The sequence below is a fragment of the Sinocyclocheilus rhinocerous genome, unplaced genomic scaffold, assembly GCF_001515625.1.
Source record: "Sinocyclocheilus rhinocerous isolate Xijiao unplaced genomic scaffold, SAMN03320098_v1.1 scaffold779, whole genome shotgun sequence".
Taxonomy (NCBI): domain Eukaryota; kingdom Metazoa; phylum Chordata; class Actinopteri; order Cypriniformes; family Cyprinidae; genus Sinocyclocheilus; species Sinocyclocheilus rhinocerous.
Window position 1 is genome coordinate 397,305 of NW_015652150.1, and position 13,941 is coordinate 411,245.

Genomic DNA, 13,941 nt, shown 5'->3' on the forward strand with positions numbered 1-13,941 from the left:
TAGACATGTTTCTCATTAGTGCATTAGCGAACACCACTAATACTACTACCATTGCTCACACTTGCTGGAAAAGGATTCATTAAGGATGCAGAATTTATCTGTACCACATTGGGTTTTTAATTTTAGAGTTGTTGGTTGATATTGTATATTTAATTAGGTAATTTCTGCCTATGTTTACATGACCTTGCCTTCCTGTAGCTCAAGCAGTAAAGTATGGTGCTAGCAACGGCAATGGGTTCGATTCCTAGGGAATACATTAATTTAAAAAATGTATAGCTTGAATGCAGTGTAAGTCACTTTGCCTCTACCAAATGCATCAAATAAATATGAGAGGAAAAAAAACTTTGATTGGTCTGATAAAGAGCCATATGGCTCAAAACATCAGAGTTGGTGAGAACTTGTAATAAATCATTTTTCTATTTATGATTTCTTTTTTGACTGCTGGATGTGCACACTTTTTGTCAAATTTTTGCAAACAAATCTGTTTTTCATGTTGTACTTTACAATGTTGTGATTCCTAAATTCCCTTGTTGCATTTAAATAACTGATTTTAGTTTTTAGTGTTTTTTTAAACCTGGATAAAACATTATAGAATTTAATTTTTTATTCAACTATAAGTTTTTTTTTCTTTTTTACATTCATATGTTGGAATCTTTTAAGACATTTATTTTTAAATGTATTTAATTATTAAAAATGTTTTTTTTAATTAAACATTTTTTAATCCTGGCACTCACTAAAAGTGATTTCTCACCAAAAACTTCAAAGCTTTCCATGACTTTTTCCAGTTAATAAACATGACATTTCACATATCCTTTAAGTTTACCAATGTAGACAGGCCAAATCTCTCCACCCACTCTCCATACTAATGATCAATGGCAAACAAGCTTCAACCTGCTTTCATTTGCTGGCTGGGCACATTGTGTGCTTGCCTTAATTTTGAAAATGTCAGAATTCAAAGTGAGGATTCCCATATGTACACGTTATTGCCTTTTACATCCCTGTCCCGATGCGAGTTTAGAGTACGCAGGAGTACTGCCAGACTCAGATTACTAACATGCACTACATGAGAAAGACATACCTGTTACTGTTTGTTTGTTATGACTACAACTTTGTTTTATAGCATGGCTCATACCGCAAACGAGTCTGACTTTTCTTTTTTTTCCTCTCACCAACACCGTCTTGGTCTCTTAGTTTCTCTGTGTGACTCAGACCTTTTAACTATCTGCTCTATCACCGGAGGCCAAGATTCCTCAGCATGTGAGCGTGGGTGTGTTTGCGAGCCAGCGTATATAAAAAAAGTCTGCACAGATCCTCAGTCTGCACTCTTCTGCCTTTCCTTTATGTTCTTCTTTCCATCAAAATAACCTATGATAAAAGATCAACTGAGTAGAAACATATTGTCAGGTTGGAAATATTCCAGTGAGACAGACACATGCTGCTGCTTATTTGTCCTGTCAGGCAAATGGCCTGGATTATCATCCTGGAAAAAAATAATGAGTACTTTCCACAAGATCTGAGAAAGAATATTTTGGCATCTATCATTTTTGTGTTTTTGTGCGACAGTAAGATGACACATGTCAAAATAAGCACGGTATATGGGTAATCAAACCAGTAGTGTTGGGAATCTGAATTGAAATCTTATGGAATCTGAATCTAAATAAAATACAATATGACTTCCACTGATTTGGAATACAATAAAATAAAAAGAATAACAGATTTTCTATAATTGTTTAAATTATTATGAATAGATTTAAAAATTGAGACAATTTTAAAAAAAATTATTTCAAGGTTTCATTTTCACTTCATGTTCCTTCCGACTGAGCCAATCACGTTTACAAGTCGAAAAACATGTGTGCAAACCACAATGAAAAGTGCAACACGCTCCTTCTGACAAGCTTTATGAGTTGCTTATTAGAAACAAATGTACTTTTGCTGGAGCACTCAGGCAATAACAGTCATGATCTGAGAAAGAATATTTTGGCATCTATCATTTTTCTAATTCTAAATAAAATACAATATGACTTCCACTGATTTGGAATACAATAAAATAAAAAGAATAACAGATTTTCTATAATTGTTTAAATTATTATGAATAGATTTAAAAATTGAGACAATTTTAAAAAAAATTATTTCAAGGTTTCATTTTCACTTCATGTTCCTTCCGACTGAGCCAATCACGTTTACAAGTCGAAAAACATGTGTGCAAACCACAATGAAAAGTGCAACACGCTCCTTCTGACAAGCTTTATGAGTTGCTTATTAGAAACAAATGTACTTTTGCTGGAGCACTCAGGCAATAACAGTCATCACTGTGAAGAGAGTAGCAGCAAATGTGTTTGTTTCAATCAGTGACATCAATCTGTCTTCATATCTCATCCTCATCCCATTTCAGAGCCAAATTTAAACTGTAGAACATCATGTTACAAAATCACTTTCATTAAACCGTTAACCATTTCCTTGGTTTGTGTTTTCACTCAGTGGTTGCTTATTGAAATGTTTGCATAAACTCCATTTTGAAGAACAGCACTAACAGCCTGCAAGTGAATCAGATACAGAGTTCTGGCATGAAACTCTAGATGGCGCAGTCCCATAGGTCTAACTCAATCTGACCTAATGACATCATTATCACATGGCACAGCCGCAATGTTACAAAATACATCATTAAAATTAATGGGAAAAGTCATGCGAGAGGAGGCAATGCCTCTATCGCGATATGATTGGATATGACTGGTTATGATTGGCTCTGATTGGTTCATGAGATAAATCCTGCCTCTTGTGTTTGTGCGCGTTCCGCGTTCGTGAATCAGTCTGAATGAACAATATAATGGTGTTAATAGGAAGACTATTTAAAAAAGTAAACAACTCACACACTTATATATATATATATATATATAAATGGTTCCATCTCAAATCAATATCTCTGGTCCCCATAATTATGTGGTGAAGAGCTGTGTAATAATAAACTGCATTACAACATTTCATTTTTTTTTTGGTCTGCTAATGAATGACAGTAATCCTCAGTTAACTACAGTTTCTCCATTTCCCTTTTTCTAGACGAAGCTCCATTCATTTGTCTTCATGCAGACAGACTGTTTCTGATGCAGCATTCACATATGCAAACACCATAATGGCTTTGAATGTGGTAATGAAATCTTGCAGGAATATCCTGCTGGAAGAAGACTGTGGATAGACCAATACATCAGTCACTATTTATCCATTGCAATAATTTGTTCATCAATGTTACTGGGGTGTGTGTGTGTGTGTGTAATAATTATGTGGTGAAGAGCTGTGTAATAAGTGTATTTTATCCCTTTAATGTTTGTCTAGTTTGATCTCGTTCATTTGTCTTGGCTAAAAGACACTTGCTAATAACTGTTTTCTTTGTGGAAGCTTCACGTTTAGTGAGAATAAAATATTTGAACTCAAATCAATATTTTGTGTCCAGCTATTTACTAATGAGGGAAGTTGCCATGCAATAAGTGATATAATGTACATCCAGCCGGTTGCTATCGCAAAATAACCCCCTTCAGGATGATACAAGACCTGATGATCCTGTCGGGTTTATTCTGTGATAATATTATAAAATAATATATAATAGAATATATGTATTACTAAATGTGGAAGAATATCTCATATGATAAAGTTTTTTTACTTGAATTATATAAAATAAATAATATAATATATTATTAAAAATTTTATAATGTGTGTATAATGTCCTCATTTTTATATTTTGTAAATATTTTTATAATTAAATTAAAATACAAAATGTAAGAATAAAAATATAATTAAATAGCCACCATAAAAAACGTATAAGAAAATATGGCAGTACTGACACTGTAACAATGAAAATAACTTCATGATTAACTTCTATATAAACTTTTGACAGTTCTTCCTGTAACCCATCAGGATGAAGAAAGTTTTGGGGCACTTGAAATATATGCTGTAGCTCCTTCAGTACACAAAGGGATATCTGAGGCACCTTTAGTTTTCACAGAGTATTTCCACCTAAAAAGTCCACCTAGGCCAAAAGCAGTGCAAGCTTGACCTTCTGTTTATTTGATTCAGCACAAAAAAAAAATGTGTGAAATTGCTATATGACAAAGCTCTGCTGTGCAGAATATAATTACGAGCTGGTGTGTACACCCTGCAGCTGCCATAATGAAGCCCAAAGAAACGGCGGCATCTCCAGTCGAATACAGAATAGGGAGCTTATCGCTGGAACGTGCAGGCTCTCAGCAACTGTTAATGTCATAAAAATGTTATGGTCCAGGAAAACAATGCCTGGCATTTCTGGAGAAATATGCCATTGAACCGTTCCAATAAGTAAACATGGACTTCCTGCGATACTTCCCCACTCTGGCAGGGAATGAGGATGGAATTACAGCCTCCCTCGACTGCTTCTACATAGCAAACACTACAGGCATCAAACACCTGCTCAAACGACATCTTTTTGTAACATAAATCCGCAAAGTAAAATCGGTAGAATCTGTCTTCATTAGCTTATGATAATTGTGTTTACATACTGAAAGAAGGAAGCACACTCGCCTCAGGATACCCCATACCTCAGAAATCCCCACGTACTGTTTTAGGTTTTAGAAGAAAAGGAAAGGACGTGACGTGTGGTCAAGTGTGGTATCCCATACTCTGAATTTGTGCTCTGCATTTCATTTAGAAACCATACAATGCGGATATTCCTTGCTTAAAAACGAAAATGTGGCTCTTTAAAATGTACGAAACATGCAATGAACTTTCCAAATAGTGGTAAATAAGGTTATTTTAGTGCATGCCTAGTACACACAGCTGTTTTGCCATGTGGTTGTGATGTCTCTGCTTCAAGTTACACAGACAGGAAACCACATGTCTGAGATCCTCAGCCGTCCACACAACCAAAGCCAGTAGAAAGTCTGCCTGAGACAGCACAGCCTGGCTAGCAACAATGCAGCTGCTTTAGAACGTTACGACAACCTGAGCTCACATACCAGAGCATGTTACACGCTACGAGCCAGTGCTAAATAGTTAGCATTGTACAGCTTGTGTGTGGTAGATAAACATGTTCTGCTAGGGTTTGCAATTGATTTATTAGCTCAGTTGAGTGCCGTTTATCTAGTGTGGTGAAGTGGAGTGTAGCACAATCAAAACCAAAACTAGTTGAAACACAGTTCATTATTTATACACTAGCGCAGTGTTTCCATAGTCAATGGAAAACCTCAGAGAAATGTGATGTAGGCTGTCACTTGCCAATTTGCAGGCCCACACGGAATCGGTGACTGCAGAACGCTGCAGATTTCCACTGAATTGGAACGTCTGTCATTCATAAAATTCTTCAAAATTCCTGACCTTTTCATCAGAGTAATTTTAGCATTATTTATATATTATTATAGCATTTATTAATTTTTGAATTCGCTTTAATATTTATATTTACAGAATAGTTTAAATGCGAGTAATTTTGTTATGTGCTTTTGTCATTTTTATTAGTTTTTTTTAATACTTCCATTTAGCAATTAGATATTTTTATTTCAGTTTTAGTAATTTAACTTGTTTATTTCAGTTAGTTGCCAAAATGAACCAGTCTAATTAAGCTTTATAAGTTTATGTTTTTCCATCTAATATTTATATTCTATTTTATTTCAGCTTTATTTCAGTTAGCGAAAACTATTTTTAATAGTTTTTGTTTTAGTTAACAATAAAAACACTGTTTGGCATCTAAATGCGAGCAACCCATTTTATTTCTGTAATCTACTGTATTTCAGAACGATACGCGATGTTCAAAAAGATAAAAATAAATAAATTGTAGGGCAGGGCATGATTTTATCCATCTGGAATTGATTGGATTGTGAAAAGTGGGCGTTACCAGAATGGGGCCAGGTGATTGGAAGAGAAAGGGTTTATAATAATTACAAATCATTTTTTATGTCAGTCAATAAAGGAAAGTTGTTTCTGAGTCAAAGCAGCTACATTTTCAAGTAATCATTTTGTAAACCCTCCCCCCAAAAAAAATTATATAAAATATTTTTAGTTTTTAAAATAAAATAAAAAATTGGCAAATAATCATCCACAATCAGACAAGGAACATGCATAAAAGTAAATAGAGTCACGCTGAATTTAAAATCATTTCATTATGCTTTCACCTCCCAATAAATATGTACTTTTCAGCTCTGTTTAAAGTTTTATGTTTAAATCCATTCTGCAGTTTTTTCTTAAAAATCAGCAGAGAAAATGTGATTCCGCAGATACCATCTGGGCCTGTCAGCTGACTCAACCTGAAGTACCTTGCTAAAGGACAAAATAATTTGAATCTACAAATTTCAGCATCTTAAACCACTATTATTAATGACATAAAAAGGGAGGCTAGACAAAGCTAGAAAGAAGGAATGAAGAAAGAAACTAACGGAGCGTGAACATCAGTATGTCGTTGCACTCCTCGGCGTTGCAGGAGCAGATGTGGAAGGGGCCTCTGTTTGACATCCTCTTTTTTATTTCACACTTGGTGTTGTTGTAGTTCTCCACCATGATACCGTAGAGGGGCTCAGATGGATTGTGGCACAACGTCTCAATCGTGTTGTTGTCATCACTCTTCCTCCTGATGTCATCGAGAGCACACAAATATAAACACAGACTGTTATTACAGAGATTATGATATCAAATGACAGTTCTTATGTCAAAATAATTATTTTACATTCTCAGGTGACTTTGACAATAAAAAATAAACTGCATGTCCCCTTGTTGTTATATCAGTAAACATAATAAGCACTTAGATACAGCAATGACTTGTTGCTATATTTAACTGCACTGTTTCCATAATTGAAGACAACATGAAATGACATTCACAGCACATTTAACCACAATGTCACATATTTCATAGTAAAACAGGACACTTGATAATACTTATTGGTATTTAATTGGATTATGAAGTATTAGACTTTTATATTATTGGATAATATTATTTCCCCCCCTCACCATTTGGCCTTGCTTATGTAAGCAGAAAAGAAAAGTTGTTTCAGAAGTGGTGAAAGTTCTCACATTTTGATTAAAACTACCACTTTTTTTTCTTTAGAACAATATTTAGTGAGAATAAGCATATTTATTAAGGGCCAATTTTGATTTTGTGCCATTTTTTTTTAAAATATGGGAATGATACTGCAAGCTGTGAACAAGATTCATTGGTGATTTTTGTCTGTTGTGCAAAGCAGATGCTTTACACTTGCATACAACAGATGTTTCACACTTCATAAAAAGTTGTGGAAGAATATGACTTGAACAGTGACGTACCAGATAGCCACACAGATTTCTTCGGCATGGGCACAGATGGATGTGATGCTGCAGTTGCTTTCACAGGTGCTGGTGCCTTTACAGTCGGATGCCTCCACGTCACAGAACTTACACAGTTGAGGAATCCGTATTGGATTATATAAAGAATGCATCCCATCTAAGATAAAACAGAAACAAGGTCACCTATTAAAACAATTTATTCTTATTAAACATTTCTGATCCAATACTGCATCTACTGTACTGCCCTTGAATAGTGTCCTAAGTAGGGTTGGGTACCGAAACCCGGTACCAATATGGCACCGGTACCTATGTAACCGGTATGTACTAGAACCGAATCAGAACGCAGATTTCGGTGCCATGCCTGAGCGATCGATTGAAATATTTGTCCTCTGGTTCTCCGGTTCTCCGAAACGAAAAATTATTTCCCGACTGAGAAAATGCACATGAACTCAAGTCGGAAAGCTCTAATAATACAAATCCAACAAATCTTTGTAGTATGCGAGTGTCCATGTTGTTTTCACATTCAGACTTAAAAGCACAACTTGGGAAATGAGAGCATTTGAGGAGCGCGTGAATGCAGTAATTACACTTGCTCTGATGGCAGCAGGTAGCCTTCCGTTAACTAAGCTAAACATGCTTAAATTAAAATGCCTAAAGCTAAACTTCCCTTGTATTCACATTTCTAAACCTGTAGTCCAACAAAAGAGAACATTACGGAACCGTTTTAAAAGTATCGATTTAGCACCGGTATCGAAAAAAAACCGATACCCAACCTAGTCCTAAGGGACCATAAAAGAGTACAAGATGAAATGCTGGCTGCTTCTGTTATCAGATATACATGCTGCTTGCTCTTTTATCTGCTTTTCAATGCCCTCTTTGGACGTGCTTTCGTCTCCAGCTCCTTTGTCAGGTTCCTGAGACTCTGACCTAAATGCACTGATGCGATCAAGCAAACACCAGCACAGAGAGACCAAACCGCGTCAAACTCCTGTCTCTGAGAGTAGAGAATGACATCAAGACCTCACTCAGATCAGTGGAAACGCTATGCTACTGCCACTGGTTTAGTCTGTAAATCTAGAGAGCAAAAATGTGAGTTCAAAAACACACAAGGGGTTACTAGTTTGGGGTTGCATGAGTCATTTCTATGCGTGTATGGTTTTTCAATTTCAGTGTGTCTGCATTTGGCCAATCCATAAGTCGTCGTTAAACTGTATTACGTAATTTGTTCGTTTAGCTGCTCTTTGGAGTACCACACACCTCCTAGACCAGGGGTGTCAAACTCAATTCCTGGAGGGCCGGAGCCCTGCAGAGTTTGTGTGTTGGAGCAGGGTTGGAACAAAACTCTGCAGGGCTCCGGCCCTCCAGGAATTGAGTTTGACACCCCTGTCCTAGACTTTCCTGTGATAAAAGGTCACCTTGGCTCTCCGGAACTGAAAGGGGCACCGGTCATTCAAACACACTGAAAGACTTAGAAGTCAACCCATACAACAAAGCCCAAATGATATTTAAACACATTGATCATAGTATAGTAGACTAATTAAAATTGCACAGTACTGTTCTAATGTAGGGTTTCTCAACTCTGGCCCTCGAGGTCCACTTTCCTGCAGAGTTTAGCTCCAACCCTAATCAAACACACCTGAACAAGCTAATCAAGGTCTTCAGGATCACTAGAAAGTAGGGCTGTCAAATCGTTTAATCCAATAAGTAATATATGTGTGTGCATTGTGTATATATGTATACATAAATACACACACATACATGTATATATTTAAGAAATATATGTAACATGCATTTATATTTATATATAGTATAATATTAATTATATTTATTTTATATTTATATACGTTAAAAATAGAAATAATAGAGGTTGAAGTACTAGAATTACTAAAACTTAACAGATTTAAATATAGAACTAAACAAAAACATTAAAAACATAAAACTGACAAAAGCACATAAAAAATGACTAAAAATTAAATTAAACTGGAAACTGAAAAAATGAAAATAAAAGCCAATTCAAAATATAAATAAACACTATAACAATATATAAATAATACTAAAATAACACACAGCGTCACACAGCGTTTACACTATATACCAGTAGAATATCAGTTATCAGTCCAGTTTTGTTTTTATTTATCATATGGGTCAATATTGTATATTTAATTCTGCATGCTCATTTGACCCTTTTTAACTTTAGATTACCTTTGCCATCATCTAACACTCATTTAAAGTTAATCTACAAAAACACTAGTAATTTTACTGTTAAATGTAATCTTTAGCAAATCTCAAAATGAACTTCTATGTTTCATACTGTAAACTATAATGGTGTGATGCCTATTCACTTGTAGCATTAAAATGATATATGCTAGTTTTTATTGTTTTGAATGTCATTTATTTTGAAGTGAAATAGTATATTAAATTTACAATAATATTAAATTTAGTATACTAAATTTAATATTATTGCATCCCTAGGTTAATTTGCTGGAAAGCATCCAATGTGAACTCCACTCTCTGCTCTCCCATTGGTTGTTGCTGTATTCACATATGAATGAAGTTTGACTCATCACCAATGATCTGTTGTCGCTCATGCTGTCAGTCACTTACGAATCACTATCAGTGTGATAAAAATCAGCCTCTTAAAATTGAAACCGGAGTCACCTGCAAATCAGTCCAGCAGCACTAATCCCTCACGTTCAAGTCACTGATGGGAATCGTTTCTGATACAGAGAAGGCAGCACCATAACATGGTAGACAGACAATCACAAGACCTCCGACCCCCATTTTCCCTTAACTCAGCTCTCGCTCCTCAATCTGTCTCCACCGCTCATCTGGAAAGCACAAAACAGGTGACCCGACCAAGGAAGGAAGCACAGATAGGGCGGATGTGTGGCTTTCCTTCCACAGACAGAATAACAGCCAAGACACTTCTACTGACCAACCAATCACTACACAAACTCATCTTTGCAACACTAGCAAATATTCAGTGTTGGTTCATCACAGTTTTGTGGCATAATAGGTTTGTTTTGACTGCATACTGCAAATTAAAACTACAAATACGATACCATCTTGTCTTAAGGTCAATCCACTGTCATTTTTTTTGGCTGCTCTGTTTTATGAGCTGGGCAGATAAGCAGGACTATGTGCCCTTTTAGCCTCTGGTTCGAGCCAAGAGGGGATTGTATTGGCCACGAGGATACGAAGACAAATATGGTCAAATCAGATGCCGCCATTTTGAGGTTATGTGACCCCTCTTCTCATCCTGAGATAGCTATTTCTGAGTTCTTGGCACAGAGGCCCGGAGAGGCTTCGGTAAACATAAGCTCGGATTCACAACCTTCATCCACTAGCCTGGATCTCACACGGCTTCAATGGCCTACAAAGGAGCTTTTTTACTCTGCAGGCACTGCTCACTGACTCTTTATCTACTGCCTGGCCTGACTGGATAACATTATATACTGCAGAGCCATTACCTCACACTATTTCCTTTGGACAGTATGCATAACACAGCCGAAATGATTAAATCTGAACCTGAGGGATATGTTTTTTAACTTAAAATATGTGATTCTTATCCAGAGGGCCACATGGAAATTACTTACACAAGTTTGGCGAATAAACGGTTTTCAGATCTTTTTTCTAACGTCATTTAAGGACTGTACATTACGATAAGTAGCATACAGCTCCAGCAGAAAGGGCTCTGGCCCCAAAAGGGTGTCTAGAGTGGGTGTCAACTTAATTTTAATGATACGTCTGATAAGGTACTTCAAAAATAACTGTACAAAATGCACATTTTGGACAATCTGAGCACCATTAATTGCACAATTGCAATTTTCCTTTTTAAACTTGACAGCAGAGTGACTCAACAACAACAAAAACTATGATTTTTAAGTGCAGGATGCAAGACAGGATGAGCTCAAAATGACCTACAGTGGTGTGAAAAAGTTTTTTGCCCCCTTCCTGTTTTTTTAATTGTTTGCATATTTGTTACACTTAAAAGATTCAGATCATCAAACAAATTTTAATATTACACAAAGATAACCTGAGTAAATACAAACTGCAGTTTTGAAATTATGATTTCATTTATTAAGGGAAAAAAGCTGTCCAAACCTGCCTGGCACTACGTGAAAAAGTAATTGCCCCCTAAATCTAATAACTGGTTGTGCCACCCTTTGCAGCAACAACTGCAATCAAGCGTTTGCGATAAATGGCAATGAGTCTTTCACAGGAATTTTGGCCCACTCTTCTTTGCAGAATTGTTTTCATTCAGCCACATTGGAGGGTTTTTGAGCATGAATGGACTGTTTAAGGTCATGCCACAGCATCTCAATCGGATTTAAGTCTGAACTTTGACTTGGCCACTCCAAAACCTTAATTTAGTTTTTCTTGAGCCATTCAAAGGTGGACTTGCTGGTGTGTTTTGGATCATTGTCCTGCTGCATAAACCAAGTGCGCTTGAGCTTGAGGTCACAAACTGACGGCCGGACATTCTCCTTCAGGATTTTCTGATAGAGAGCAGAATTCATGGTTCCATCAATTATGGCAAGTCGTCCAGGTCCTGAAGCTGCAAAGCAGCCCCAGACCATCACACTACCACCACCATGTTTGACTGTTGGTATGATGTTCTTTTTATGAAATGCTGTGTTGGTTTTACGCCAGATGTAACGGGACACACACCTTCCAAAAAGTTCAACTTTTGTCTCATCAGTCCACAGAATATTTGCCCAAAAGTCTTGGGGATAAACAAGATATTTTTTGGCAAATGTGAGACAAGCCTTTGTGTTCTTTTTGGTCAGCAATGGCTTTTGCCTTGGAACTCTCCCATGGATGCCGTTTTTGCCCAGTCTCTTTCTTATTGTTGAATCATGAACACTGACCTTAATTGAGGCAAGTGAGGCCTGCAGTTCTTTAGATGTTGTTCTGGGTTCTTTTATGACCTCCTGGATGAGTCGTCGTTGCGCTCTTGGAGTAATTTTGGTAGGCCGGCCACTCCTGGGAAGGTTCACCACTGTTCCAAGCTTTCTCCATTTGTGGATAATGGCTCTGACCGTGGTTCGCTGGAGTCCCAAAGCCTTAGAAATGGCTTCATAACCCTTTCCAGACTGATACATGTCAACTATTTTGTTTCTCATCTGTTCTTGAATTTCTTTAGATCGCGGCATGATGTGTTGCTCTTTAAGCATGCTTCACTTTGTCAGACAGGTTCTATTTAAGTGATTTCTTGATTCAACAGGTCTGGCAGTAATCAGGCCTGCGTGTGGCTAGTGAAATTTAACTCAGCTTTCTAAAATAATGTGGTTAATCACAGTTCTTTCATGATTTAAGAGGAGGGGCAAATAATTTTTCACGTAGGGCCAGGTAGGTTTGGACAGCTTTTTTCCCTTAATAAATGAAATTATCATTTAAAAACTGCATTTTGTATTTACTTGCATTATCTTTGCGTAATATTAAAATTGGTTTGATGATCTGAATCTTTTAAGTGTGACAAATATGCAAAAAATTAAAAAAAACAGGAAGGGGGCAAAAACCTTTTCACGGCACTGTATAATGATTAAGTGTGATATGCAAAAAATAAAAAACACAGGAAGGGGGCAAAAACCTTTTCACGGCACTGTATGTGGGCAGACACCAACAGGAAGGCAAGTGTCCTGCATACAGGGGCATCTAATGCTATTTGTAATGCCTAAAACAAGCAGGGCAAAATGCTTGCACGTGGCTCAAACATAGCACACACAGCCCTAGTGTGTTTCAGCAGCGAAGTGTGCAGAGCTACATGCAGCCAAGCAAGGCTGGAAACAGGAAGTGGCAAAGATGTAGCTGGACATCTGGAAAATATGATTTCTGTAAGAAATATCTCTGTTGCTCCACCAAACACAGCGCTTTGTGACAAACATCTCCTGCTGTATAATCACAGGCGTGAGATGGGGAGGAGTTCAGTGAGTGTAATTAGTGTCTAAACCTGTAATCACAGAGGCTGAAATTAATGACAGGACAGAGAGAGATAAACAATTTAAACCAATGGGAGGAAGGATGCGGGGCTGGTTGAAATAGAAAAACGTCCTGCGCGCACTGTCAAACACTTCCACTACAACCGAAAAGACAAACTCGTAATGTTTTTCATCTGTTAGCTCATAAGGGCTTGTGTGAACACACATTTGAGGGAATAACAACAGAAACAAGCTTATGTAATAACATGTTAAAATGTCATGCACCCGATTAGAGGAATGCCTTGTCTTTCAAAGCGTAAAGAGACAAAACTGTCACTGCCACTAACAAAAATGTGCCCAAAAAGTACCACTGTATTACAGTACTTGCATGATTTCATGCACCATAATACTACAATGTTTCTTAAAAGGGTCATATGATGCGATTTCAATTTTTCCTTTCTCTTTGGAGTGTTACAAGCTCTTGGTGCATAAAGAAGATCTGTAAAGTTGCAAAGACTAAAGTCTCAAATCCAAAGAGATATTCTTTATAAAAGTTAAGAGTCAGCCACACCTACCTAAAACGGCTCGTTCTAACACACCCCACATGTCTACGTCACGATGTGAGAAGATTTGCATAACGCCGCCCAAACGTTCACGCAAAGAAAGAAGGCGTAACTTAAAAATATTTGGCTGCACAACTGTTGATAATTCTAATAATAAATCAGCATATTAGAATGATTTCTGAAGATCA

At 36.8% G+C, this 13,941-nt stretch overlaps 1 protein-coding gene across 1 annotated transcript in view; it reads right to left on the reverse strand.

Annotated features, from left to right (window-relative positions):
* The window catches only part of LOC107713826 (TGF-beta receptor type-2-like), a 31,245-nt gene that overhangs the window by 14,819 nt on the left and 2,485 nt on the right, over positions 1-13,941 (reverse strand). The window contains exons 2-3 of the mRNA XM_016519454.1: positions 7,270-7,426; positions 6,390-6,580 (exon numbers count right to left, since the gene is read on the reverse strand). Coding sequence (XP_016374940.1) covers positions 6,390-6,580; positions 7,270-7,426 — 348 coding nt within the window. The remainder of the gene's footprint in view (positions 1-6,389; positions 6,581-7,269; positions 7,427-13,941) is intronic.